This window comes from Anolis sagrei, chromosome 6, assembly GCF_037176765.1.
Source record: "Anolis sagrei isolate rAnoSag1 chromosome 6, rAnoSag1.mat, whole genome shotgun sequence".
Taxonomy (NCBI): Eukaryota; Metazoa; Chordata; class Lepidosauria; order Squamata; family Dactyloidae; genus Anolis; species Anolis sagrei.
In genome coordinates, this window is record NC_090026.1 from 85,770,139 (window position 1) to 85,798,007 (window position 27,869).

The 27,869-nt window shown below is 39.9% G+C and overlaps 3 protein-coding genes across 4 annotated transcripts in view; 1 reads left to right on the top strand and 2 right to left on the bottom strand.

Annotated features, from left to right (window-relative positions):
• Positions 1 to 1,318: 1,318 nt before the first annotated feature.
• Positions 1,319 to 6,478, bottom strand: RPL15 (ribosomal protein L15). Its single transcript, XM_060781926.2, has 4 exons — positions 6,392 to 6,478; positions 3,537 to 3,718; positions 2,956 to 3,092; positions 1,319 to 1,676 (listed from the first exon to the last, which is right to left on the bottom strand). Exons 2-4 carry the CDS (start codon positions 3,706 to 3,708, stop codon positions 1,371 to 1,373), a joined length of 615 nt encoding a protein of 204 aa, XP_060637909.1. The 5' UTR covers positions 3,709 to 3,718; positions 6,392 to 6,478; the 3' UTR covers positions 1,319 to 1,370.
• Positions 6,479 to 6,544: 66 nt separating this feature from the next.
• On the top strand, positions 6,545 to 22,297 carry NKIRAS1 (NFKB inhibitor interacting Ras like 1). 2 transcript variants are annotated; one of them, XM_060781930.2, is made up of 4 exons: positions 6,545 to 6,594; positions 8,927 to 9,056; positions 11,879 to 12,120; positions 21,821 to 22,297. In XM_060781930.2, the coding sequence occupies exons 2-4, from the start codon at positions 8,963 to 8,965 to the stop codon at positions 22,058 to 22,060; spliced, it is 576 nt and encodes a 191-aa protein (XP_060637913.2). In that variant the 5' UTR covers positions 6,545 to 6,594; positions 8,927 to 8,962; the 3' UTR covers positions 22,061 to 22,297. The 2 variants fall into 2 exon arrangements, with proteins under 2 accessions (XP_060637913.2, XP_060637912.2); XM_060781929.2 differs by having other exon boundaries at positions 6,551 to 6,594; positions 8,892 to 9,056.
• A 2,653-nt stretch (positions 22,298 to 24,950) lies between these two features.
• UBE2E1 (ubiquitin conjugating enzyme E2 E1) overlaps positions 24,951 to 27,869 on the bottom strand; it is a 72,870-nt gene continuing 69,951 nt past the window's right edge. The window contains exons 5-6 of the mRNA XM_060781932.2: positions 27,444 to 27,591; positions 24,951 to 25,820 (exon numbers count right to left, since the gene is read on the bottom strand). Coding sequence (XP_060637915.1) covers positions 25,723 to 25,820; positions 27,444 to 27,591 — 246 coding nt within the window. The 3' untranslated portion in view covers positions 24,951 to 25,722. The remainder of the gene's footprint in view (positions 25,821 to 27,443; positions 27,592 to 27,869) is intronic.

Below are 27,869 nucleotides of genomic sequence, written 5' to 3' on the forward strand. Positions count from 1 at the left end.
AGCCTGAGAAACCCCGAAGGCCAAAGACCTAAATAACACGAACACTTATGTAATTCACTCTCTTTGAAGAACTGGCTTTGAGATTAGGTAAGATATGGAGCGGAAACACTGTTACTGAAACCATGTACCCTACTTCTTAGGTTCTAGTTTTGTTGATAAATCCAGAAGTTTCCATCTAATGTTGTGTTCTCAAATCTAGAGAAAATGTTTTTTTTCTCCATATCTTATTTCATCTTAAACCCAAGCACTCAAGATTTCCATCTTTCTCTCAATTGACAATTGAGCTACAGAAAAGAAGCTAAGATCCAAATTTGCTAGTTTGTTGCTACCTGTCCTCACATTTTATTCAAACAATTCAAAAGATGGTTCAAAACACTGACATTTTGAGGCATCCCAATAAAATTAGTACTATGGCTTTTGAATCTCCATCATGACAAATAAGGCTATATATGTCATTTAAATGAATGTTAAAACACACATGTAACCTCCAGTATACACAGAAACTGTTTATATGAATGTGTGAAAGCAGAGCTTCCATTTTGGATTACCATTATTTGAAACTCAGATAAACTGCATACTTGAAGAGGGCCATGTTCTATTTACTTTTTGACACAGATTATGTGTCTGACAGACCTACAGGCTGACTAACTTTTTTTTGGTTCAGAAACCAGGCAGAATATCGTTTGTTTTAAATAAGATAGTTGTAGAATATAGATTTAACAATCAAGCGTCCCTTTATTATCCTGCCCTTAAAATATCAGGATAGGAAATATTTTACATGGTGAACAATGGCATGCACCTGTGAAGAGGCCAAACAACCCAACTTTCTCAAATCTGATGTATTTCAAAAACCCTTTATCAACAAAGATAACCTAACAGGACACACATGAGACAGAAAGATTGTCAAAGCTTTTAGAAAATGCTGAATATCTAATCCAAATATGCAGGATATTTATCATGGACGTTCTTATGTTACTTTTGAAATAAACTCATCATTTTTAACAATTCAGCTCTTAATTTTTGGAGCCTCTTATTTATCTTTGTTGGTTCTTTGCATAGGATTTTTAAAACATTAATTTTTTTGTACATAAAGTAAGCGAAAACCTGAATTTTCATTGGGTATTGTCACATATTCAAAGTACTGGGGCAAAGGATCCATTATGATGAAGATACTGATATTGCTAGCTTTAGTTTTTGGAAGACCAAATAACCCATTCATTATTCCATTAAAGGACACCACAGTGATCTGCCGTTCACAAATTTACTGTTTAAGTCTGAAGCTACCAATCAGTGTAATAAATACACAAAACAATGGAAACCCAAAGCCTCTAGTTGACTTTATTATCATGAGAAATTTGAGAGCAAAAAAATTAGCGGTAACGGTGAAGCTGCAAGGTGTTGCGCCGTCTCCAAGCAGCACGGCGTGAGCCACCAATTGTGTGATGGAACTTGTGGCCCTTGCCAAGGCCACGGCTCTTCCTCCCAGCAGAGGTCAAGCCACGCATCTCTCTGTGCTTGTGAACTGGCATGGTGATCCATTGGCTGTCTGGGTTGCGCCGGATGGCCTTGTGGAAAGGATCAACCAGGATGACTTCAAAGAACTTGTAGGTGGAATCCTCTCCCACCCAGTAAGAGTTGAGTACCCTCAGGGCTCCACAATGGCGGCCGGCACGTTCCTAGGCGCAAAAAGGCAGAGTTCAACAAGAGTTTTGAAAGATGGCTGGTATTTTGTTATGACACTTGTCAACTACTACAACAAAGACTTTCTTTATAGATAAATACTCTTTTTCAAGCAGCAGGAATGAATTATTCTTTTAGGCATCTGGTGCTATATGATCTGTGAAAACTATCATAGTAGAAGCAACATCAGTGGAATGCTAGAGTTTTAGTGGAAGGCAGAGGTGAGCAGCGTATGGTCCCCAAGATGGCATTTCACAGCAACTCCCATGGTTCTTTACCATAGGCCACTTACTACCCATGAAAGCTGCCATTCAATAACATCTCAAGGGCCACACATTACTTCTGATAGAAGGAAAAAATGGGCAGAGAAGCAGAACAAGGAACACAGTATACATAAATTCCCCATCAGCTTGCAATGCATCACAATAACTTGATATCTGAAATAATACTTGTCTGTTCTTGCTTTCCCAAATACTGTATAATCTACCTACCAAATGAAGTAGTATATCAAAATGAACAGGAATACAAGCAGTATACACAAATCTATTTCACAGTAATAGAATGCCTCCTGCATGTAAACACGCATTTCCTGATTTTGAATGGACTTTCCATATATGTCCACTTTTATGTCATATTCATTTGCCTTTTAAGAAAATGTTCTCAGTATGTTATTCTGCACACCGCATATTATACCAGCTTTAAGACAATCTTATATTTCACTGTAAAATTAGACTATAAGAATACATTGCATCAAAAGTGCCACTGTTGTTCATTAACCATTCCAATCTTATTTGCTCAATGTGAGGTATTTAAATTGTTTCTGTTACTATCTTCCCACACAGGAGTATTAAAATCATTTATGGATGTATGAGTTAAAGGGGTTAAAGAAACAACTGAAAAAATAGAGAAGTAGCTTGTGTTATTTTCTGTGTGAGAAAGGACTACAGTTTACTGTATTGTCGAAAGCTTTCATGGCCGGAATCACTGGGTTGTAAGTTTTTTCGGGCTATATGGCCATGGTCTAGAGGCATTCTCTCCTGACGTTTCACCTGCATCTATGGCAAGCATCCTCAGAGGTAGTGAGGTGACCTCATTACCTCTGAGGATGCTTACCATAGATGCAGGCGAAACATCAGGAGAGAATGCTCTAGACCATGGCCATATAGCCCGAAAAAACCTACAACAACCCGACTACAGTTTAATTAATTTCCCAAACTGTCTGGGAACTATGATAGTTGTACGAAAGTCTGACAGTGATTACAGAAATTTCCCCACCTCTGCTACAGACTGAAGGCTCCGGGCAAATTTCAGTTGGTTAACTCCATGATGTACGGGTTTACCATAAGTAGCACCCTTAGGAACTGGACGTTTACGGCCACCACGACGAACACGAATACGGTAGATGACATAACCTATGACAAAAAGCAAAGAGTTGAACAACAAATTTCACAGCCAAAGTATTAGCATTGTAGCAGATATTCTTCTCCATATTATGTTGCTTTTAACTTTCTAAAAAATCTATTTAGCAATATGGTAAGCATTCATCCAATAATGGGAAACACAGTTTATACAGATACTACAAAATTGCATTAAGCATAAAAGATGCTGGAAATTGTTTACCCTGCACAACCTCATAGCTAAATGGCAAGATTTGCTGTAGCAAGATATGTAGAGATGAAGCCAATGTTTCAACCTGTTATCTCAGAGGTGTTCTTGCCCCAGTGATGCATAGAAATGAGGCAGCATTATGTTTATACTTTAACATTTTAAATCAAATAGTAAAGAGGATCATATAGTCAACTGTCCTAGGCACAGAACCACATTCATATCCACTTAGTTTCTGAAACTGCAGTTACCTTGCTTAGCTTTATATCCCAACCTGCGAGCTTTGTCTGGTCTGGTGGGACGAGGAGCTCGATGAAGAGCAGATAACTGGCGATACTGCCAGCAGCGAACGCGCAACAGGAAGCGCATCACATCCGACTGCTTTTTCCTCCATAGTTCTTGGATATACTTGTAGGCACCCATTCTGGCTTACCTGCAAAGAAAGAGGCAGATTTACACCACAATTCATCCTTAGGCACATGCACACTTCCCCTCTTCCCAAGAAAAAGCAACATTTCTCTGCATGTGGCAACAAAGTGCAGCATTTAATACAACATGCCCGGATTGTACATACTTTTAACTTGAAAAAACAAATGTATCCCAACTGTAGCACCAAAACACTGCTTTTATCAAAATCTGACTAACTACCAATAAATACTAGTTATTTTTTCAATTCTAAAATGCACTTTATCACGATATAAACATCTCTAGAAATAAATAAAAATAACCTTTTGCTGTTAGTGTTACTGAAATTAGTGTGCGTCTTACTATCTTACTATGAATGATGTCGTAGAATTGAAGAAATACTGTCAAAAGTGTTATAATTCTTTGAGCATTAACTCTTTCTACAAGTTGTTTGGATAAGGGAGCATAAACTCAAACGACTAGTTATATTCCTTCCCACATGAAAAATTAGTTGCCCTTTAAAAGCAAAAACAAAGTGTAAAACAATCCCATCCAAATTTTTCCCCCTACAAACAGCTCAAAAATCACAAAAGGGTTTTTATATTTATATTCTTTATTTTTTGTTTTTAATGTATAATGCCATAGCATCATATACAGTACACAGAGGAAATACATTTATATTATGTGTGAAAGAACAAATCCCATAAGTAGCATCATATACAGTAATATATAGGACCCCTTGATGACTTTTGGACAACACTACACTAGTCTTGAAAGTCACCAGATTTGCTGTTATGATTTTAGAGTCTTTTTAATATTGGTAGCCAGATTTTGTTCATTTTCATGGTTACCAGTATTAAGTATGGCTACCAGTAAATAAAGAACAACACTCAAAAACAGGGGGATTCCAGGCAAGAAACAATCAGGGCCAGCTAATCACAATCCCAACAAAGGATTTCCCCAGACAGGAAGAAGCCAGACCTTGAAACTGTCAGGCCATCAAATGCTAATTAAGGTAGCCAATTGAAACATTCACACCTAGCTCCAACAGACAAGAGTTCTTTCTCCCACCTTGGGCCATCCACAGATATATAAAACTCACTTGCCTAGTTTCCAACAGACCTCACAAACTCTGAGGAGGGTTGCCATGTTGTTGTTCATTCGTTCAGTCGTCTCCGACTCTTCGTGACCTCATGGACCAGCCCACGCCAGAGCTCCCTGTCGGCCGTCACCACCCCCAGCTCCTTCAAGGTCAGTCCAGTCTCTTCAAGGATGCCATCCATCCATCTTGCCCTTGGTCGGCCCCTCTTCCTTTTGCCTTCCACTTTCCCCAGCATAATTGTCTTCTCTAGGCTTTCCTGTCTCCTCATGATGTGGCCAAAGTACTTCAACTTTGTCTCTAGTATCTTTCCCTCCAGTGAGCAGTCGGGCTTTATTTCCTGGAGGATGGACTGGTTGGATCTTCTCGCAGTCCAAGGCACTCTCAGTACTTTCCTCCAGCACCACAGCTCAAAAGCATCGATCTTCCTTCGCTCAGCCTTCCCTAAGGTCCAGCTCTCACATCCGTAGGTGACTACAGGGAATACCATGGCTTTGACTAGGCGGATCTTTGTTGCCAGTCTGATGTCTCTACTCTTCACTATTTTATCGAGACTGGACATTGCTCTCCTCCCAAGAAGTAAGCGTCTTCTGATTTCCTGGCCACAGTCTGCATCTGCAGTCATCTTTGCACCTAGAAATACAAAGTCTGTCACGGCCTCCACGGTTTCTCCCTCTATTTTCCAGTTGTCAATCATTCTTGTTGCCATAATCTTGGTTTTTTTGACGTTTAGCTGCAACCCGGCTTTTGCGCTTTCTTCTTTCACCTTGATTAGAAGGCTCCTCAGCTCCTCCTCGCTTTCGGCCATCAGAGTGGTGTCATCTGCATATCTGAGGTTGTTAATGTTTCTTCCAGCAATTTTGCTGGAAGAAAGGGTTGCCATAAATGCAGGCAAAACGTCAGTTGAGAATGCTTCTAGAACAAGGCCATACAAACTCAGAACCCAGTGATTCCAGCCATGAAAGTCTTCGACAATACAACTCACAAGAACGTGGTAAGCTTCACAAAACCAACTTTGCACTGGACATGACATTATCTAAGAGCCAAGCATGTGCTCTATCACTGAACTGAGGCCTCCTCTATAGAAATGCCCACTAGGAGTGCTTCTACACTGTGGAAATAATGCAGTTTGACACCACTTTGACTGCCATGAAGTCATGGGAGTTGTGGTATGGTGGGGCCCCTGCACTTTTCGAAAGAAGGCTCACGGCCTTGTCAAGCTACAGCTCATACCATTGAGCCATGGTGGCTAAAGCAGTGTCAAACCGCTTTAATTCTACTAATGCACCCTAGGAGGAACCGAGTAACACCCCCTGGGCCTCTGCATAATGAGACAGGCCTCCTAAAGTAGCAGGGGGCTCTCCTCTCCTCCCGCCAGCCCTTCAATCCCTTCCGGCTCGGGACCATCTTCCTCGGCAGCCCTAGGCCCAACGCACGCCACCAGAGGCCACGAAATTAAACGCTGCTCGCCCCGTCACCGCCATGAAAGCCCACCCGCCTTCTCCTTCGGCCTCCCGCCCACAATGGGCGACCCCAACAAGACTCCGGGAAGCCCCCTGAGTTTAGGATGGCGACCGATTAAAGCGGCTGCCATGAACGAACCTTAGCTGACGGCGCCCGGAGCCGGAAAGGAAGAGGCCTACTTCCCACAATGCTTTGCGGCAGAATCCACGGAGCCCGGCGAGGGAGGCGGGGCCACGAGGGAGTTCCGCGCAGAGGCTGCTGGGGAACGTAGTTTCCTAGGGCACGGAAGTGGGAGGGGTAGCATTGGAGGGAAACGCCGTTCAGCCTCGTTCCTTCAGGAGGTGAAGCTTGAAGTCCCCTCACATGCTGGGCTAAAATTGTAAAATGGGGAGCTCTGGCCTTGGGTTTTTCTTCAGAGTCACGTTCTTTACCATTAGTTGTAGAGTTGGGCTAGCCTGACAAAGCAGGTAACGCCTGGAGTTGGTGCTGGCGCTCTGGATATGCTCAGAGGCACTCCTGCGTTTGCTTTTTTCCAACTTTTTTTGTGTCAGGAGTGACTTGATAAACTGCAGGTAGTTTCTGATGTGAGAGAGTTGGCCGTCTGCAAGGACGTTGCCCAGGGGACGTCCTGATGTTTTGATGTTTTTCACCATCCTTGTGGGAGGCTTCTCTCATGTCCCTGCATGGGGAGCTGGAGCTGACAAAGGGAGCTCATCCACACTCTCCCCAGATTTGAACTCCGACCTGTTCAGTCCTGCTGGAGCTGTCAAAGGGAGCTCATCCACACTCTCCCCGGATTCGAACTCCGACCTGTTCAGTCCTGTTGGCACAAGGTTTCAACCCATTGTACCACCAGGGGCTCCTGATAATCTCATAATTGGGCCCTTTGGTGATGCAGCATGTTAAACTGCTGGACTTGCTGACCGAAAGATTGTGGTTCAAATCCCCAGGGGGGAGAGCCGGAGGAGCTCCCGCTGTTAGGCCCAGCTTCTGCTAACATAACAGTTCGAAAACGTGCAAATGTGAATAGATCAATAGATAGAGCTCTGGCGGGAAGGTAATGGCGCTCCATGCAATCCTGCTGGCCAAATGGCCTTGGAGGTGTCTACGGACAACACCGACTCTTCGAGAAATGGAGATGAGCACCACCCCACAGAGTCGGACACAACTAGAATTAATGTCAGGGGTAACCTTTACCTTTTAGTCTTAGAATTAGGGTAGAAATCTTTCCCCAGATAGAATATGTTGGAAGAAAGTAGCAATAATAAATAGTGGCTGCTTCTTTTATGTATATAATTGTAATAACTGGACCTTAGAAATGAAAAAAACATTATTGTGAATGCAAGTATTATCATTACTATTACTGTCCTACTTTATATCTCTTAAAAAGAAACCAAAAGCAACGAACAATAAAAGCAATATAATACGTGATTTTCAGAGAAATGCTTACGTAATGCCTAGCTTGAGGTTTGTTTGTTTGTTTGTTTTTTGCAAATTCCCTAATGTTTTGCCCATTATTTTAGCACATTGGCTTTCATATGTTTCCCACAAATCACTTTTCAACAGAATAAATAAATTAAAACTGATATTTAAAGTAGTACATCTAATACTGGTATTGGTCCAGTTTGAGTTTCTGGTTCTGGCAAGTATTGCAGTTATTATTATTATTATTATTATTATTATTATTTTACTGACACAGAAACACAGTATGACGCAGCAAATGATATATACGCTGGTTTTCGTATCACAAAATCACAAGTCGAACACTTCCCAAGCGTTTAGGACTGTGTGATATATTTTTGAATGTTGCATGCAGATCCAAGTAAGGTGGCCTTTTGCAGTTGACAGATTGTGATTTTGTCAATGTTTATTGTTTCCAAGTGCTGGCTGAGATCTTTTGGCACAGCACCCAGTGTGCCGATTACCACTGGGACCATCTGTACTGGTTGATGCCAGAGCCTTTGCAGTTCGATTTTGAGGACCTGATAACGGCTGAGTTTTTCCTGTTGTTTTTCCTCAATGCGACTGTCAATAATCCAAACTTTTTTTCTTTTCCACAATCGTGATGTTTGGTGTATTGTGCATGTTCATTTTCCACTACCTTTGTAGGTTTATGATCCCACCAATTCTTTACTATTGGCAGGTGGTACTTGTGACATAAATTCTGATGAATCATTTGGGCCACATAGTTGTGTCTCTGTTTGTAGTCTGTCTGTGCGATTTTTCTTGCAACAGCTGAGGATATGATCAATGGTTTCATCAGCTTCCTTGCACAGTCTGCATTTTGGGTCATCAGCTGATTTTTTTTATCCTGGCCTTAATTACATTTGTTCTGATGGATTATTATTATTATTGTTATTATTATTATTTCTCCCTTAAAGAGACTCAAAGAAGTGAACAGTGGTCAAAACAATACAATACAATCTAAAACCTAAGGATATTTAAAATAGAATTAACCCTAGAACTATCTAAAAATGAATACTGGAAAAGAAAAAAAAACAGAACCGTGACTTAATTGTTTAATACTTGTATTATTTTGATGTGTTTTAAATAATTGCAAGATGCGTTGAAAGAAAGAAAAAGTGGGATACGAATGCATTAAATAAATAGTAAATATTTTTTGTCTTGTCATCTGCAGAGGTCATCCATACTTGTTGTACTGTACTTTAACAGGATTTATTCAAGGAAGCCTTTCAATCTAAAAGGAAGATGGGGAAAGGCTTCAAAGTGGTGGTTTGTGGAATGGCTTCAGTGGGGAAGACGACTGTTTTGGAGCGAGTTCTGTATGGTCATCACAGGATTGGTAAGAGACGTAGGTTCTAGGTTTTTTGTTTATAGATAAGTGCCGTAAGACTATTGTCAATCCTGTTTTATATATCATTAAATAAGTAAGCAATATGTTTAACATGATAGCAGAAGCACCTATGGTACAGTTCTTGGATTGTTCATTTTGTGGTGTAGTGCAGGGGTTTTAAAGCTTTTTCACTCATGACCCTTTTTGGCCCAATATTTTTTTACGTGACCTGGGTATATCAGAATAGAAAATGGGTATAAATGTTTACTGATAACAAACCAGCATTTGCAAGGCTTGCTAAACAGGCCAGTTTTCCTTTTTTATGAAGTACAGCTGAAGCATCTTCTGCAGAGTCTACTATAAACACTGCACAACAGATTAATGTAAATGTCTAAAGCAGCCACTAGATGACATTCAGAAAACAGTTACTGTTGCCAATTTTTGGGACCCCAGCATTAAGTGAAGGGGGCCCCATTTGGGGCCAGGACCCACAGTTTGAGAGTTAGGACCCACAGTTTGAGAGTTTCTAACCCGCTGAGTTAGAAATTTGAGTCATGAAGGAGGTTTCAGTTTTGCCAGGCATTGAATAAACAAGAGAAAGAATGATTCTGTATCTGGCCTTGAAACATCACGTTTATAATTATGTCTCTTTAGAATAAATGGAACAGATCAAAGACAAAGTCTGTTATCTGGGCATTTCAGTTTCCAATCTTTGGGGGGGGGGGGTAAATTAACTTGTGGGATATTTGAATTGGGTTTCTATCTCGATACATCTACACCCAGACCTGGGGGCTGGATGCGGCCCCTTGGGTTCTTTTCTCAGACCCTCCTCTCTCTCACCATTCTGTTCTTTTTCTCTTTCCTTCCTCCTTCCCTCTCTCCCTTCCTTCCCTCTTATTCCTTCCATCCTTCCCTTCCACCATTTTGCCCTTCCTTCCTTCCCTCTTTCCTCCCTCTTTCCCTTTCTTTCTCCTTCTCCTTCCTTCTATCCTCCCTCCTTCCCCCCTTTGTCTTTTCTTCTCTCTTTCCTCCCTCCCTTCCTTCACTCCCTCTTTCTCCCTCTGTCCCTCTATTCCATTCCATTCCTTCCTTCTCTCTTTCCTTCCTCCTTCCCTTCCTTCCATCCTTCTCTTCCTCACCAGCACTCTCCTTCTTCCTAGCCTCTCCCCCCTCACCCCAATATTGATGGCATGGCGGCTCCTCCTCCACCTTGTCTTCCATTGACAAGATAGAAGGGGTACAGAAAAGGGTGACCACCATAATGGTTTGAAGTCAAGCCCTATGAGGAGCAGCTGAGGGAACAGAGGGATATTCAGCTGGGAGAAGAGACAGTTGAGAGGGAATATGAGAACCATGTTTCAAGCTTTAAAAGGGTGTCCTGTTGAGAAGGAGGGGGAAAACTAACCTTTTGCCGCTCTAGAGACCAGGGCACAAGGGAGCACAGGTTTCAAATGGCAGGGAAAGAGATTTGACTGAAAAGATTAGGAAGAACTTCCTGAGAGAAAGAGCTGTTGGAGATTGTCATAGGCTGCTTGGGAGTGTAGTGGAGTCTCCTTCTCTGGAGGCTTTTCAGCAGAGGCTGTCTATTGGGAGTACTTTGATTGTGTCTTCTATCATGGCAAACAGTTGGACTGGATGGCCCTTGGGGGTCCTTCCAGCTCTAGGATTCTAGGATTATATATCAGGAGTAGTCAATACATAGTCTAAGTGGATATACTTTTCTCTCCCATCCACCATCTCAACCTGACTGTGGCCAGCCTTTTTGGGATATAAACGTTTTCCGTCTTTTCCTTTACTTTCTGCCTCTGAAAGAGAAGAGAAGGGAAAGAAAGGGCAGGGAGGGGACTTGGAGAGAACCCCCCTCTCTCTCGGCCTGCCCACTCCACTATGGTCTGCCATGTGGCCCCCAAGTTAGAAAGTTTGCTCATGCCTGATCTAAATTGTAAAAATAATGAAATTTGACACCACTTTAATTGTGTGGCTGTATGCTATAGAATCCTGGGAGCTGTAATTTGCTGAGGCACCAGCAATCTTTGACAGAGAAGGCAAAAGACCTTGTAAAACTCCCATGATTCAATAGCACTGAGTCTGGCAGTTAAATGGTGTCAAACTGCTAGTTCTACAGTGTAGATTCACTTTCTGCTGTGTCCTCAGTAACCCTTTTCACTCTTTTCTGTAATTTCTTGCTGTGACTGTTCCCAGACTTCATAATTTGTAAAACTTTGCAATGTGTAGTTTGTAAAACATTGTCTGGTATGGGAATGATAATTAAGTAGTAAAATGTAACTAAACAATATACTTTTTCTATATTGAGCAATTAGTAACAATGTGTGTATGTGTGTATGTGTAGAGAGAGAGCTAGAAATAAGCATGTTTAGGGGTGACGGATCATGGGAGTAGTAGTTTATTAATGTCTGTAGACTATAGGTTTCTCATCCTTCCTTAGTGTACAGCTCTTATTTCCTCCCATATGATTACAACAGTTTTCTTATGATAATTGAAAAAGAGTAAATATGGGCATTGAATGACGCATCAGGAAAAACAAGGACTTGGTGTAAATTGTATTCTGTTCGGAATGGGGTATACCTATTAATAATTTCCCATAATAATAATGTTACAATAGCCACATGAAAAAAAATACAAAAAGAAATAACTTTTCAGTCACTGCAGAAACAGTGAAAAACATTGTCAAAATCATTATAGTTGTTGATCATGTCAAGAATTTGTCATGACCAGGGGAAAATAAATGAAAAACCCCTACAATAAATGTGAAATTGGATTTTTTCCAAGTTTATTATTTTAGAGCCATTTTCTCCTTTTCAAAATAATAGATGATGAATATTTGGCAACTATAGAAGATGTGTATGTGGCTTCAGCTGAAACGGATCGAGGAATCAAGGAACAGTTACGGCTGTATGACACCAGAGGAGTGCGAGAGGGAGAGGAATTCCCCAAACACTACTTCTCCATCGCAGATGGTTTTGTCCTGGTGTATGCTGTGAACAGCCTAAGGTCCTTTGAAATTGTGGACTGGCTCAAGAAGGAGATTGACAAGCTGAGAGACAAAAAAGAGGTAAAATAAGCCCCCAAACCTTCTGATCCCTTCAATCCATTGACTGTCTCAGCTAATATATGATAACATGATGTATCGAGGACAAGCTTGTCTCCTAAACTAAGTTTCTCATTAACCTACAGGTCAGGGAGTTTTCTGTGTGCCAGAAAATTTATGGCTGGGGAGTTGAGAGAAAGGGAAACACTGCCACTTCAAAGAAGCAGCAAAGAGGAAGTGTTCCTCTTTCAGTTTGCTCCAGGGGTTAGGGCACATTGTAGAATTCATGCCATTTGACACCACTTTGGCTGGATCTGCACTGACATATAATCCAGTTTCAGAATTCAGATTAACTACATTGAATTGGACTACATGGCAGTATAGATCCAGCCTTTATCAGCCATTCCTCATTGCTATGGAATCATGGGAGTGATAGTTTTAAACGGTCTTTAACCTTCTCTGCGAAAGAGTGATGGTGCCTCATCAAACTATAAATTCCAGAATCTCATAACATTGACCCATGGCAGTTAGATGCAGGTTTTTAATTGTTGATTAATTTTATGTCTGTTTTATTTTAAATTTTTATTAGTTGTGTTTATTTGTTAGCTGCCTTTAGTCCCTATGGGGAAAAAGGTGGGGTAGAAATGATGATGATGATGATAATAATTTCACCTATAGTGAACCGTCTAAATAGATTTCAGGGGCAAGATTGAGTGATGGATTTGTTCTTTGTCTGGACACAGTTGGATGCCTCTCTCTATTCCTGTCATTTTAAGATCTTTCTGTGTCTGTCTTTTCATGCAAGACACCTGAAGATGTATCTGCTTTCCTAAGGGTAACTGCAGAACAAAAACAAAGTCTCATGGTAGCAGTCCCAGTGGGGATTATACATATTTTTTTAAAAAGTTGATGTAAAAGATTCATTAAAATCTACTAAAATGATGACATCGTGTCTTCTATATACATTCAGCATCACTTGCCTGGTTATTATTTGATAGGACTTGTTATCCTTCCTAGAGTCATTTCTTTTATAGTGATGGTTTGGAAATTATAATAACGGTAGTACTACATGTGGTGGTAAAATGATGGATTGACAGGGAAATCAGAGACAATACGATCTTTTTTTGTTGTTGCTGCTAAATCAGACCCTTTGCAGAGGAAATTGTTTCAGTGTTTGCTTACTAGAATGCTTGTAGCATAGCAAGCTGAATTAAATATCACCTACGCACTGCACTATGTATTTTTTCTCTTACTATAAATGATATACTTATAGAGAGAGGGAGAAAGTGTGTCCTTATAGGACCTCTTTGCTAAGTGCCTCTAACAAAGAAGAGCACACTCACCTAGGGCCTTTTCAAGTATGTGTGGATAGGGTTGCAGTTATGTAATGCTGGTTGTTGCCAGAGCAACTTCTTACATAATACCCAGGGCTTCCTGGTTGCATTGATTAATGCAGTGGAAAAAAGCCTTAGCTGTCTTTCACTGTCTGCAGCGCAACAGTCATACCTTATTATATAAGTACCATTGATATTGGGGTTTCCTTGTTGTCTCGTGAGCTGGTTCTAACAAGGAAACAGATTAAACAGGTTCCTACCTTCCAGCACAGGTGTCTTAGGATCGTAGCTCCCATTATCCCTCACCAGTGGCTAGAAATGATGATGAGTATATACCTTAATCATCTGGAAGGCCACAACATTAGGGCTAATAGTGGTAGCTTCTTAAACTGTGTAGTCCAGGTGACTTGACAGACCGCCAGCAAGATTCGTAGATCCATTGAATTGTGATGAAAAGAAAGATAAGGAATGCATGGAAAGTTGAAAGTCACCCCGTTCCCTCATTCTATCCAGACTCTGTAATTTTTCCTTTCTATCAATCTGTACCAAGACTAGAAAAGCTTTGAATTTCCAGTTTTGGTCTTCAACTATGAGCAGTGGCAGCCACCATAATCAGTGGTAAATGGCTGAGGGAGCTATAGGCAACCCCTAGAGTGGTAATTCTCAAACGATCGGCAGCCAGACTAATAACTGGGGTAACTTACAGGGAGCAGTCAACCCCCCTGTTTAAGGAGCTCCTCTGGCTGCCGTTTATTTTCTGTTCCCAATTCAAGGTGCAGGTTATCACCTACAAAGCCCTAAACGGTTTGGGACCTGCCTACCTTCGTGACCGTATCTCCCTCCATGAACCAACTCGGGCCCTCTGTTCCTCTGGGGAGGCCCTTCTTTCGCCCCTGCCAGTGTCACAAGCCCGCCTGGTAAGTACAAGGGAGAGAGCCTTTTCCTCTGTGGCTCCCTGACTCTGGAACTCATTACCAGGAGAAATTAGGAAAGCCCCTACCCTAGAAACCTTTAAAAAGAACCTCAAAACCTGGCTCTTCCACTGCGCCTTTGCCGAGTAGGTATTCAATCCTGCACTATTGATTATCCTCAATGTCTTTGCCATTGGAGTACACAATCCCTGCTATGAGTCCTCCTCCACAAACAATTTGTTTTCTTCTTTATCCCGCCTGAGTTTTTAACCAATTTTAATGAGTCCATCCTTTAATCATTACATGTAGCCCGCCCACTGTTATTGTGATTGTGTTATTGTAATTTTATATCATTATTTATTTATATGTTTTATGTAATTATGATGTTGTGCTTTGTTTGCATTTTCGGTTTGTGTTTTCGGTTGTATTTTATTGTATTTTGTTGTTTGGGCTTGGCCTCATGTAAGCCGCTCCGAGTCCCCATTGGGGAGATGGTGGCAGGGTATAAATAAAGATTATTATTATTATTATTATTATTATTATTATTATTATTATATTAAACGCTAGTCCTGCATGTATCAAGGATTCTGCTGACGTCCAAAACATTTGGAAGACCAAAACTTAAGAAATATTGACGTCTGAGATTCCTGACCTGTTCTTTTGTCATCCGGCCCTGTGGCAGAGTGGAATGATAGAATAAACTATAGTTTATTACTGTATCTATACTGTAGAGTTAATGCATACTGACACAATTTTAACTGCCATTATTCAATATTACGGAGAGGCATCCAGCTCTCTTTGGCAGTGAAGAACTGCTAAAACTCCAACTCCCATGGTTGTAGTTTTACTTTAAGCCATAGCAGGAAAAATGGTGTCAAGCGCCATTCATTCTACAGTGTAGATATATCCCAGGTCTCTCTGTCTGTGGTGGGTTGATATCAATTTTCTGGAAACCCCTTATATAATTGTGTGCTTATTTCTGTTTTCTGGCAAAGTATAAAAAACACATGGGACAGAGTGCAAAGGTACACCTCTGTGTTATTAAAATTCTTCCGTTTGTGCAAAAGTGGGAATTGCTATATCTAATCTGATACTTTAGCATTGAATCTCTAGAGCCCTGGGCTGCTTTCAGGACAATTTGGTGGAAACTCACGTCACAGGCTCACTGAATAAGTGAACAAGAGCTCCATGTTGCCTTGCAAAGTTCTTTTTAAAAAGAACTTTGCATCTCTAGCAACAGTGTTGAACCTGTAGCCCAGTGGCTCCCAACCTGTGGTCCGTGGACCACCAGTAGTTCCTCAAGATGATGACTACTGGATGGCATATGTTCTGCATCAGAAACCAGAGCTGGCATCGTCTATCCAATGCAATTTTCTGAATCAGCACCCCAAATAACCAAACTGAATCTAAAATTGACCAAAAAACATTAGTAATCCTTTTAATACTTACATTGGATAGTGGTCCCTGGTCAAAGTTGTCCCTGGTCAAAAAAAAGGTTGAGAACTACTGCTATAGCCCTTCAGAGCATAACTGCACCATTTCTAAACTCTTGACTATGCTGGGCATGGGCCAATTTGAAAACATCTGAAATGCTACAAGGATCCAGTGTTGATCATAGCTACGCATTCTCGAAACATATTTTCCAGCTTTTATTTTCAAAACCAGAAATGATATGCTTCCTCTTGGGGGGGGGGGGGGTAATAAAGCCTTGCTTCATCACAGATTTCCCTCTCACAAAGGCTTCCCTGATGACAAGTTTTTCCTCCCTCCATTTTTTTTTACAAAGAAGCAACAAATAAACCTTAACTGGTGAAATATGCATGTGGTTTTGTGAGCTGTGTGTGCCTCCTGTCTAATGTGTGAATCCAAATGCTATTGCCGTACTTCCACTGTGATTTGATACCCATTCCCTATCAGATTATATACAGATAGATAAGCGCTTTCAGAAAATCAATTACAGAGCAATTCAATTGTTTGGGAGGAAAGCAAAAAACTGAATTTACTTAGCCATCTCATTTCCCTTTGAAAATTGCTGATACAAATAGCCAAGTAGATGTGCTTGTGGGTATTACTTACTTAACAGAAATCTTGGCACTAGAGGTAGAAATAATGTGGGAAAAAGAGGGACACATCAAAAATTAAGGACAGTCCAATTTGTCCTAGTAGATTTTTAAATTCAAAGTTGCAATTGTGAAATGAAAAAACCAGATCAGGTAAGAAACAAAATCACTTTGAACCTTCTACAGTTTCTTCCAAAATATATATAGGAAGACTGTTTTCTTCCACTAGCTTCCATTCCTCTTATGGTTTCTATTTTGGTGAACAGATTAATAGATCCTTTTAACATGCTGGATGGGGAGCTGATGGGGAAGGTTTATCTGCTGCCCGCTTTCCTCTCTGTTTGGTTATTCATTCATGGACAGTAATGGTTTCTGGAGGTGCCTGCTGTTTACCTGGTCTGATGGAAGCAAGACCTACTACAGCTACTGTAGGATCATCTTAAGCTTTATCGCATTACAGTGGGACCTCTACTTAAGAGTATCTTAAGTTAAGAGCTGTTGTTCGGCCTGAGTTTCACTTTGACATAAGAGCAGCATTTTGAGTTAAGAGCTAGCACCAGATGGAGCATTAGCACGAGAGTACAGGGCTTTAGGGCTTCAAGGGAGCAGCCTCCATGCCTCGTGCTCATGTCTGCTTTGGGTGATTGCTGTCTGCTTTGCTCTTGCCCACTTTGAGGAACTTTGGGTTAGTTGATTTTGTGTGGTTTTTATTCCTGGAATGTTTGGCTTCATGAAGAGAGAGAGGAAGGGAGACTGGAATGAGTACCGTATGGATAAAATGATGCTGCTTCTTCCTCACTTTGTGCTTTTTTGCTACAACTTTGTGCTTTTTAATTTATTATTTATTTATTTAAAACGTTTGTATCCCGATCTTTCCTACCTCCGTAGAGGGACTCAGATCGGTTAACAGCAAGGATTCAATGCTAACAATACAATCTAAAACATCATAACATCAACAATAAATTAAAATATATATAGAATAAAATAAATAAGCCAGTTCGGCAAGATAAAATCATGTCGAACTCAGTCCGCAAATGTGGTCGATAACTTTGGTCAATTGCCAGTCTCGGCCATTATTCTGAGAATGCCTCGTTCCATAGCCAGGATTTCACCAGCTTCCTGAAGGTCAGGAGGGAGGGGGCAGACCTGATTTCATTCGGGAAAGAGTTCCATAGCCAGGGGGCCACTACAGAAAAGGCCCTGTCTCTCGTTCCCACCAGCTGCGATTGCAAGAGTGGCGGGACCGAGAGCAGGGCCCCTCCAGAAGATCTTAACAGCCTTGATAGTTCATAGGGGAGAATATGTTCATACAGGTAAACTGGGCCGGAACCGTATAGGGTTTTGTAGGTTAAAACCAGCACTTTGAATTTTACCATTTTAATGTTGAAGTTGATCTTTCTTTTTTATTTTTCCATGTTAATGTGCATTTATACATTATTTATTATTAAAGTACATTTGCTTATTTAAAAACATGTAACAAAAAATTGTGGGGTTTTGGTGGGCTGGAATGGATTAATAGCATTTCAGTGGGAAAATTCACTTTGAGATAACAGAATTATGAGTTAAGAGCTTGGCCATGGGACAGATGAAACTCCTAAGTAAAGATATCACTGTATTTACTGCAGATCCATTGCTGCAACCCAGCATTGAAAATCTGTGAGCCTCCTGCTAGACAGAGGGTGACAAGAAAAATAGAGATAGCATAAAAAGACTTTTTTTCTGAGGCTTTCTTAACTGAGATAGGCCTGTATTTCTGATAATAGAATGGCCAGCTTTGACTAATGCTCAGACGTGTTCTGGGATCAGGGCTATTAAAACCAGCAACTATAATAGAGCAACAAATAGTTATTACATCACAGCAATACATTTGTTTGTAGTAAATGTATTTCCTTTCTTGATTATATAATCAGTTGCCGTAGCAATGCTGACTGGAGTGCGTATGATTCATCTTCCTAATTTACCAACATACAGTGCAATGAACTCCCTCAGCCTTGCAACACCTCTGCTGCAGGCAAACAGAAGTAGTCATCTCACATAAGGCAATTATTGCCAAGTTGGAATCCTCCAGTTGTGTTGATGACAACAACCATCTCTTTCAACATGCTATCTGTGACCGATGGAAATTGTAGTCCTGCAAGCTGATTGCTATCATGTTCAAGCAGAGACTGTTGTAGAGAAAAGTACTCTGGTTTACAGGGTAGTCTCTGTCTTCAGATTAAGTTTCCAAGGCAGCATGGTAAAGAACAATAACAATCATGAATGCCCTTCAACGGGTGACCTCAAGTTACAACAATTCAAAATTGAAAAAGCACACCTCATGATTAAAATCTGCCAATTAACTTTCAGAAAAATTATTCAAATATAGTTAAATATTCTGCCCTTTATTGTTAAGGCACATTCCCTTTTGCACATTCATGGAAAAGAAATTTATTTAAAGAATTGCCACATGTCCTAAACGCTATCCCTTACATCCAGATTTAATTGTACTTAAAATTGCCCTAATTGGAATTCTGGGATAACTAAGCCTAAATGTAGTTTAATATTGTGAATTACAAATTCAAGCATAGGAAGGATAGTATAATATGTAGGAGGAAAGCAAAGAGAAATAATTTCACAATGATTAATGAGTGACACAAATTGTGAGAAGTGAACATCTTCTTTACCTTGATCATTTTCCCAAAATCTGTATATTTCCGGATCATTGAAAGAAGGAGCAGAGAATGTACAGCCCTCCAGATGTTGCTGAACTTCAAGTCCCATCACTCATCATCATTAGCTACACTAGGGCTCTAGTCCAACACCAACCGCCGCAAGTCTTTGATTTAGACAGTATAACCAGTTGAAACACCTACCAGAGTGTATACCAGAGTATAGTCAGCTTTTTCTTGTTGGAGTTAGATCAGTGTCTTGTACATAAAAGTAGGGAACATATATCCTCCAGATGTTGTTGATATGCAACTTCCATTGGCTCCAGGCAGCCCAACTAATAGTGAAGGATAATGGGACGTGTAGTTTTTAAACATCAGGAGAATTCCTTATTCTCTAATCTTGTTTACAGCATAAAACCACATATATTTTAATTGCAAGCCATTAAAATTCAAATTTTATCCACAAACTAATGGGGTTAAATGCAGCATAACTCGTTTGTATTCAATATACTTCCCGTTTCAGTGTCGGCAATTTTCAGATGAGATTAATAAGACAAAAAGTTGGATCCAGGCTTAGTAATAGAGCAGAACCAACGAAATTAGCAGGTTCCGAATGAGTCACAATTAATTTATGTCTGACTTATTTCAATGGGTCTTTATTTAAAATGACTAAGTTGGCACTTCACATGGATGTAGTGGTTAACCAAGTGGAATGTTTGCTAGGTAACAAATGTTTTGTTTTGTTTTGTTTTATTTTAAAACGAGAATAGCATTAATGATAGTTGATTATGTCCTCTCTTTCTAGTCCTCTTGAATCCTTACATAATGTCTTACATAACATGCTATTTTTATTTTTAATGTATTTTAATTTCTTGTTCTTTTCTTCTTTTTGCTTCTTTTTTTCATTTACACAGCAAAAAATAAATATAAAATGTATGTTTCTTTAAAAAGCAGCTTGGATAGCCAGGAGCAGATTCATTGCCCCATGGAAATGGGAGCTACTAGCAGGCTATGGTACCTAGCAGTAAAGCTGTGTATTTGCTAAGTAACTGGACTCCAGGTTATGCCCCTATACTCTGGGTTTGTCTGTGTGTCAGGGCAGGGATAGTTAAGGGGAAATTGTCATCAAATTTTGCTCTGAGCCAGAAGTTGATAGTTTATGGAAGTGTCCAAGGCCCCAGAATCCATCAACTTAACTATCACTGGAAAGCTTCATTTTTGGCATGGGTAGGATTACCTGGTAATTGTAGCAGCAGTGGGAAAAGAGTAATATTATAGCATTTCTTTTAAGACTTTGCTTTTTCACCCTTGGGAGGGGTCCCAAATGGGCTTGTTTTCCAGATTGAGAAATAAGGAGAGCAATGAACTTTCAGAGGGTCTAGAGACTGTGACTTTTAAAATTAATAATGAAGAATGTGGTACATCACAACTGATCTGTTTTAGAAAATTCTCGTTTTGATGTTGAAGTACATCCTCTCTTTGATGGAATCATCAGAAGACATCATTGCCATTTCTTTTTTCCTCAGAATACGAGACTTTCCAAGGCTTCCATTTGCCTTCTCACTTCTCTATTTGCTATGATTGCTGGAGAGTTATCCCATTGCACTTGTGATATTCTCCTTTATGATTTCAGCTACTATCTGAGATCTGCAGTGTTGGGAGAACATTAGTAAGAATGATATTTTGGGTAAGATCTCAGGCAAAAATATATCTGGAGCAGGATTTGGACATTTTCTGTCTTTGTTGCCTCTGTCAACTGAGACCAAAACGTTTCATGTCTTATTCCTCAAAAGCATATGGGCACTGTGGGTGAGTGTTTTGAAGACAGAAAGATTGAGGTGTAGATTGAGATGTCATATAATATGTACAAAGCTCTTTAAGATGAGATGTTTGACATTAAAAAGTGGAGAAATCTTATAACTTTTATACAAGTGAGGAGTTTCTGCACAGTAAAAAAAAAGGGCCTGATACAGAAGGAGGAAAATAAGTAAGGATGGATCAAAGAGTGTGAGAGCCACAGGTGTCAGAATTAAGATCGGAATGGAAGATGAATCTTAGAAGTGATGCAGAGAGAAGATAGTAGTCATCAAGCTGGGATGGTAAAAGAGAACAATCGCTTCATCATACAGACCAAAAGAAAGTTGTCGGTTTTAAATAAGCTGGGAGCAATCCGAATACTAAATTATTTTAAAACCAGAACTTCAGAGTCGTAGCTCAAAATGGAGTTAAATAGTAAAAAGAAACCTTTGACGAGTCTAACCCTATGATGTATTTTGGTTTATCTGAATTATCCCTCCATCAAGTTTTGTGTGAGAGAAAGAACAGCATTTAGATAATTTAAAACACTTTTCCAGTTAAATTGGAACAATGGGAAAAATATTGAACCAAAAATTAAATTTTACTTATTTGTACGATTTGAAAGAAAATTGGTATAAAATAATGTATCAAAAAATGACTAAGGTGAGGCCTATGGGAATAGCCTGAATACGACTAAGTCCTGTCCCAGTCTGACAATATGAAATTGAACATGATACAACATTGAACATTGGCAATGCCTCAGCTAACAAGCCACCCCAAGAGGATTCCTTTATAGTCCATTTGGCTACAGAGCTGTCATGGCGGAATGAAAGTAGCAATGAAGGCCTCGGGGATTGGGACCTTTCATTCCTTTTCTTACAAAATTTATTGTTAGGTTGGATCTTAGTGCAAAACATGTGCATCATCACAGCCTTCCCTTCTGTGAGTGTGATGTAGTGTTTCTTTCTTTTCAGGTGTCAGTTGTTGTTTTAGGCAATAAGATGGATCTTTCGGAGGAGAGACAAGTAGAAACTGAGGTAGCACAACAGTGGGCTCGGTTGGAGAAGGTGAAGCTGTGGGAAGTGACAGCAATGGATGCTAAGACGCTGATGGAGCCCTTCATGGTATTGGCAAGCAGACTGTCTCAGTCCCAAAACAAATCAGCCTTTCCTTTGCCTGGACGGAAGACCAAAGGCAATAATGACGACAGCTAAAAAACTTTGCTGCCAGGGATGAGTGCCTTGAGTTGTCTCTTCATCCTCCTGCTGAGCCAGGTGTTCTATTTTGCTATTCTTTTGACACTTGTCAAGCGTTCGTCGTGCTTCAGGCTGCTATTGGTAAAAATTCTGTGTATTCAATTCAGATCCTTGGTTTCTAAAACAGTTGAATAGCCCGAGAGATCAAGGGCAAGGGTGGTTTTGGAAGTCTTTGCATAAAAGCACTGCATGGATCATGGTGGTCTCTTTTTAATAGTTGTTTGGTTCAATAGGCATAAAGTGGCAAGGTCTAACAGGGTATCAAGGAAAAGGGTGCCTAAGGGTGTTTTAAGATGATGTTATTGTTGTGTAGGCATTTTGCCTTAATTATGGAAACTTACTTTCGCTTCCAGTTGTGATTTGGAACCTGCTACTTCTTCCCTTGTTTCTTCCTACATAAATTCCAAAAATGGGGAACAGATGGGAGTAGATACAGTGTCTTTCTACTGACATTACTAGGAGCATGCCTAAGAACCAGTTAGCTGACTACAGTTTAAGTCCCTCTATGTATTGGATTGTGGCAGCTCTAACAGCAACAGCAAAAAGGATAACATGGTAAGTATGTTTGGGAAACCTGTTGTGCACCAGCCTTCAGCAGACAGATGATTTCTAATATAACAGGGCTTCAAAGTGTTTGACCAAGTTGGGGAAATCTTAGAACCTGGGCTGGCCTGCGACGGAAGAATGTCTCCACTGACTAAGTTGAATGCAAGGCGTTTAAGGAAAATTCAAGTTGTTTACTTATCTCATTTTAGATATCAGAATGCACTGCAAGCCTCCAGATAGCTTGGTTTTCGAGAAGACAGCCTTTATTTGCTACCGCATTTGGGGAGGGTGACCAAGTTGTTTAGGATATTCTAGAATTCATAATCCAAAAAAGCAACTTCTCCAGGCTCTGATCTCTGTATTACAGTGCCTATTTGGTCAGTTTAAAAAAGGCAAATTGAGAAGAATGTCATATACTCAAGGGATTAAGATCAAGGAAGTCTATCTTCCAGTTAACACATGTTTTGCTTCAGTTGGTACCTTTCTCAGACAAGGAAAGCTTTGTACAGGCTCATGGAAGCAATTAGATCCCAGGACATCTAGAATTTTACAGGTACTCAGTACTCTGAATTGTGCTTTGAAACACCAACAGTGCAGTTTTGTTGAAACGTAGATCCCCCCATTTTGCCCCATGCTTGGTCTCTCTGTTTTGTATTCTGTTTTTGGGTAGTGTACACACGCAGGCCTGGATTCAAGACTGTAGTAGTCTAGTCAAGATTATAACTTATGGTTAGGTTCAATCTACAGCCCCAGAAAAACAATAGGTTTAGGAATTTCACAGCAGAGCTTGCTTTGTGTATCTGAAAATGGAATAAGCCTCATTTATTGACAGTCCAGCATTTCCGACTGGTTTATACACTCCTTGTGTTATCAGTAATCTGAGAGCACGTGAAATCTGAGAGCATGTTTGTTTGACTAATCTAGTTAATAACTGTGACAGTAATTGTCTTTTTTCATTTTCTTCAGCTAATGTTTCAGGAGATGCCCTCTGTTAAGAGCATAATTTATTCACATATTAGTCGACTAATGCTTTCATTTATAGGCTGGCATCAAATCCACTCTTTCCCCTTCTCCACATGCAGGCCTTATTCTAATAGGGAATAAGGAATCCAATGCACCTGATGATTTGATAATGAAGATGAGAGTTCACATATTTATAGCAGCATTGCTCTCCACTGCTGTCATGATCCCATGCCATGAATAAAAGAAATCTCTGAGGTAATCTGTACTACAATGTTCAGAAATTCTCAAAACCTGATATGCAGGCTTTTTGCAGAAAAGGTCGAGTTCCAGTTTATCATTCTGATGCTCAGTATTTTCATGTGATAACATTGTCAGATGCAACTACGTCTGACCATGCAGGAACTCAGACTTTTGTTTTATATGCAACAATAAGGAACAGAAACATGTAAAATCTAAATTGGGCATGGGAAACATGTGGCCTATGGAACATTTGCAAATTATTCCCTCGAAGTTACAGCACCTCTCCATAACAAGTCAAAATTTCTGCCCTCAGTCAAAGATAATTCAATTAAATTTTAAAATATACTTTGAAGACTGTGCTTACTCCAAAACAGCTAAGAAAAAGGTAGAAGGGGCCCTAGAAGCAACAGTGAATGATGCGATGTCACATTTGCTCACTGGAAATAAGTGGCATGACACCCCTCCTCCCCTCCAAATTCAGTTTTGTTCACCCCTTCTCTGAATGCAACCCCATATGCAGAGAACCATACAGATTATGATCAGAGAACCACAGATCTAATAGTGTAAAATGGTCAAAAACATGTTTTTGAGTATTAAGAAACCTAATGTAAAGACTTATGGGCTAAAGAGAATCCTCACAGTTCAGGAATTACTCTGCACAGAAAATGCTGTTCTGTGCAAAACCACTATATGAGAATATTGTGTCCAATAAGTCCCGAATAGCAAATAGCCTTAAAAAAACCAGTGTGGTTTTCAAAGACTTTCTCACAGTGGGAAGAAAATAGAATGTATGTGTTGCTAACTTCAAGAAGAAGCTTAATGAAGAATTGCACTCTTAGCAGGAATAAACAACTATAGCACTCTTAATAGATGGCCATCCAACCTTTCCTTGAAAACTTCAAAAGCAGAAGAGCCACCATTCTCCAAGGCAGCTAATTCATTGCTTGAACAGCACTTACACTTGAGAAGTTCCACTTCTGATGTAGATAACGTTTTGTGTTTTGAATGGGGCATCATTCACAAACTTTTGCAGACTTCACTGTGGTGTTCTTTGCCAAGCTATACAGACCTTTCTCAGCAAGATAGAAGAAGAGATGTGGGCTTTTTGTACATATTTTTATTAGCACAGTAACAAATGCAGACTTAGGTAGCCCACAACATACAACCAATCCACTGAGTGACTCCTATTCCACGCCTTACAGTTAAACAGCTTAAGGTATTTCACTACAGGTTGCCCTAAGTCCCAATCAAAACCTTTATTTTCACAGAGGTAACCTGCCATAGAAAAATGAACACATTAACTACTTCCCCTATTCTAGGCAAGGCAATTTATAGCCGCACCGCCATATTCATATCAATCAGATGGCAGTCTTTTAAACGGATCTGTTAAATACCAAACTCTCCCACCTCCCTGGGGATAAAATATTCCCAACATCTTTTTACAAAATAAAACAAAACTAAAAAAAAGCACATAGCGAGTCTTCTTGAAAGAACTTTTACATAAATGCCAAATATATGTACCTGTACAAAATTAAGCTGTTTTAATCTTTTACCTATCACAAGTAACCAAACACCCCTTTCCCACCCACCCCTCCAATTGTCAAAGTAGGTTACATTCTTCTTGGTGCTATATCAGAGCTACTATTGCTGCACTAATGACAGTCTTAAAATATGCTATTCCCCATTCTAGCTGTCTACTGTAGCAAGATACCTTAAGTTACAACAACAAAATCTTAGGAAATAAAAGACTGAATAAAATCTGTTATAGAAATACCCTACTCTTTTATCAGTTTCTCCCCTTCCCTGTCCCACCCCTAAGCAGCTCTTTCCATCACAGACGATTTAACACAAGGGTTTGACAAAAATCCAGTTTATGTAGCATATCTCTTGGTCCACTGTCTGGCCATTCTGTCATGCTCTGCTCTGTTAGTCATGTACTGAGTAGCAATACTTCCAACCAGGGGGTCAGCTGAAAAATAAAATAAAATAAAAATAGGATAAATCTCAGCACATCACAGGTCTATGGGAAAAGAAGCACTCACATTTGAAAGGAATATTTAAAGAACAAATTCAGTGACTAAACTAATAGATCAATTTGTCTCAATTTTACACTATAGCATGGAACATCCTTCTGAGTATAAGTGTAGACAACTGGTGTTCCTATGGATACAGAACATTTTGAGTTATCATTAAAAAAAAGGAGGTTTGCCCTCAAAGATGGGCAATTCTCTGTGGGTTATACATTTGCCTATTTGTATTACACCCAAGATTCTACCTGCTTATCTAGGTATACTTAAGTAAGTAGCTGATCTAGATTTTTGGTACTTGCGAAGATTATTAAAAAGAAAATTTGCTGCTAACTAGGTGGAGGATCAGTGAAGAAATCAATGGGAACTCATTGGGCATCAATTTATAAATATATTTCATGTGGAAATGGAATGGAATAGTTTCTGATGTAATGTTTCATTTGGAAATATTCCATCAGAAACTGTTATCAAACATATCAATTTGCCATTAAAAAATTCAAAGAAGTGCCAGTGCAATTGTTTTGAAGCTGGACATTTTACTAATCCATGTGAACAAATTATATGCCCAAGCTATTCCAACTCTTCCATACAATGTACAGAAAGTATAAAAAGGAAAAAAATCCGAATAGTGCACTGTAAAGTTCTTTACAGAAACAAACACTATTAATGGTAAGTTCCTCGTGAAGCTTTCAGAATACATTAGAAAACAAACCTAAAATTTTATTCTACTTTTATTTTCACAACTGATGTGCTTGTATTGAATTATGTAGCTATTCTACCTTATTGGAATTTCTATTTTCCCTTTGCTGCCTTAAAAAAAAATCTGTGTTTTTTCCTATGGTATTTTTGGAAGTACACAAGAAGCAGCAAAAACTGTGGGTTCATCATATGTCCCCAGAACCATAAATTGAGGCTGGATGAAGAAAGAGGGGTACAGTGGTAAAGCAGCTTGTGGGAGAAGAAGTGATAGATGGTATGGGTGTGGCTGAAATCGGGAGGAGCCATAGCACAGAGGGGGAAAAAACAGTTGAGAAACAAGACCAAAATCATTACATGTCTGAATGTAATTTTCAATGAAGGAACAATGACAATTTTTAAAAAAGTTATTTTTCAAAACATAAAAAATTCCTTGTTTGGAACCACAGGTGATCTATACTTTAGACTCTTATTACAAGTTAATTGTTTCTACAAAAACCAGCATTTGAGAATTTAAGGACTGATCTTGGCAGCAACTTAAGTTTCCAAATTTCTACTGGGACAAAGCAGCCATTCTTCTAGCATGGGACACTCCTGTATGAGCCACAATGCTGCCTAACCCCATATGAAAGGTACATAGTGGTTTTATGCATATTCCAGATTCTGTCCAGCAACTGAATGGAGAAGTTGCAGTGGGCCATGTCATACAGTGGACAATTGATAATGTCTTCTCAAAAGCACCCAACCAGAGAAAACATAAGGCCTTTTAATTAATTTTGCATATGGACACCCATGGAAATGGAAGCTTTGAAACCAGCCACCTCTGTGACAGCTGCAGTTCCCTCTACCCTTCACTTCAGGAGCCTTACCAGGGTTGCAGTCTGTGAGAAGTGAGCAAATGGAGAGGAGAACTTTAGAAATGGTTAATGCTGGGCTCCAGTTGTCTTTTAAGATGTCCAGGCAAATCACTCCTTGGCTGTTAATGTTACAGTGATAGATTCTTGTTCGAAAGGTAACCTAAGTAAGAAAAAGAAATCACATAAGGAAATTATTACAGCCTCTCTGACCCAGTCGTCATAAGTAGCTTCTGTCTGGGATTTTCCAGACAGGCCCTGCAGCATTTCCCACGTTAGAAATTAAGCACTGAAGTTGTCCAAGCCTGCCTACAAATCATTTCTATCACACTGCCTTCCCATTGCTGATAAGCTATTGTCATCTGAGGGATAGCATGCATTTCTCTTGCCCTGCTATATAGCCCTTGGCTATAAAAAGAATTTACCCCCTCTTGTCAGTGG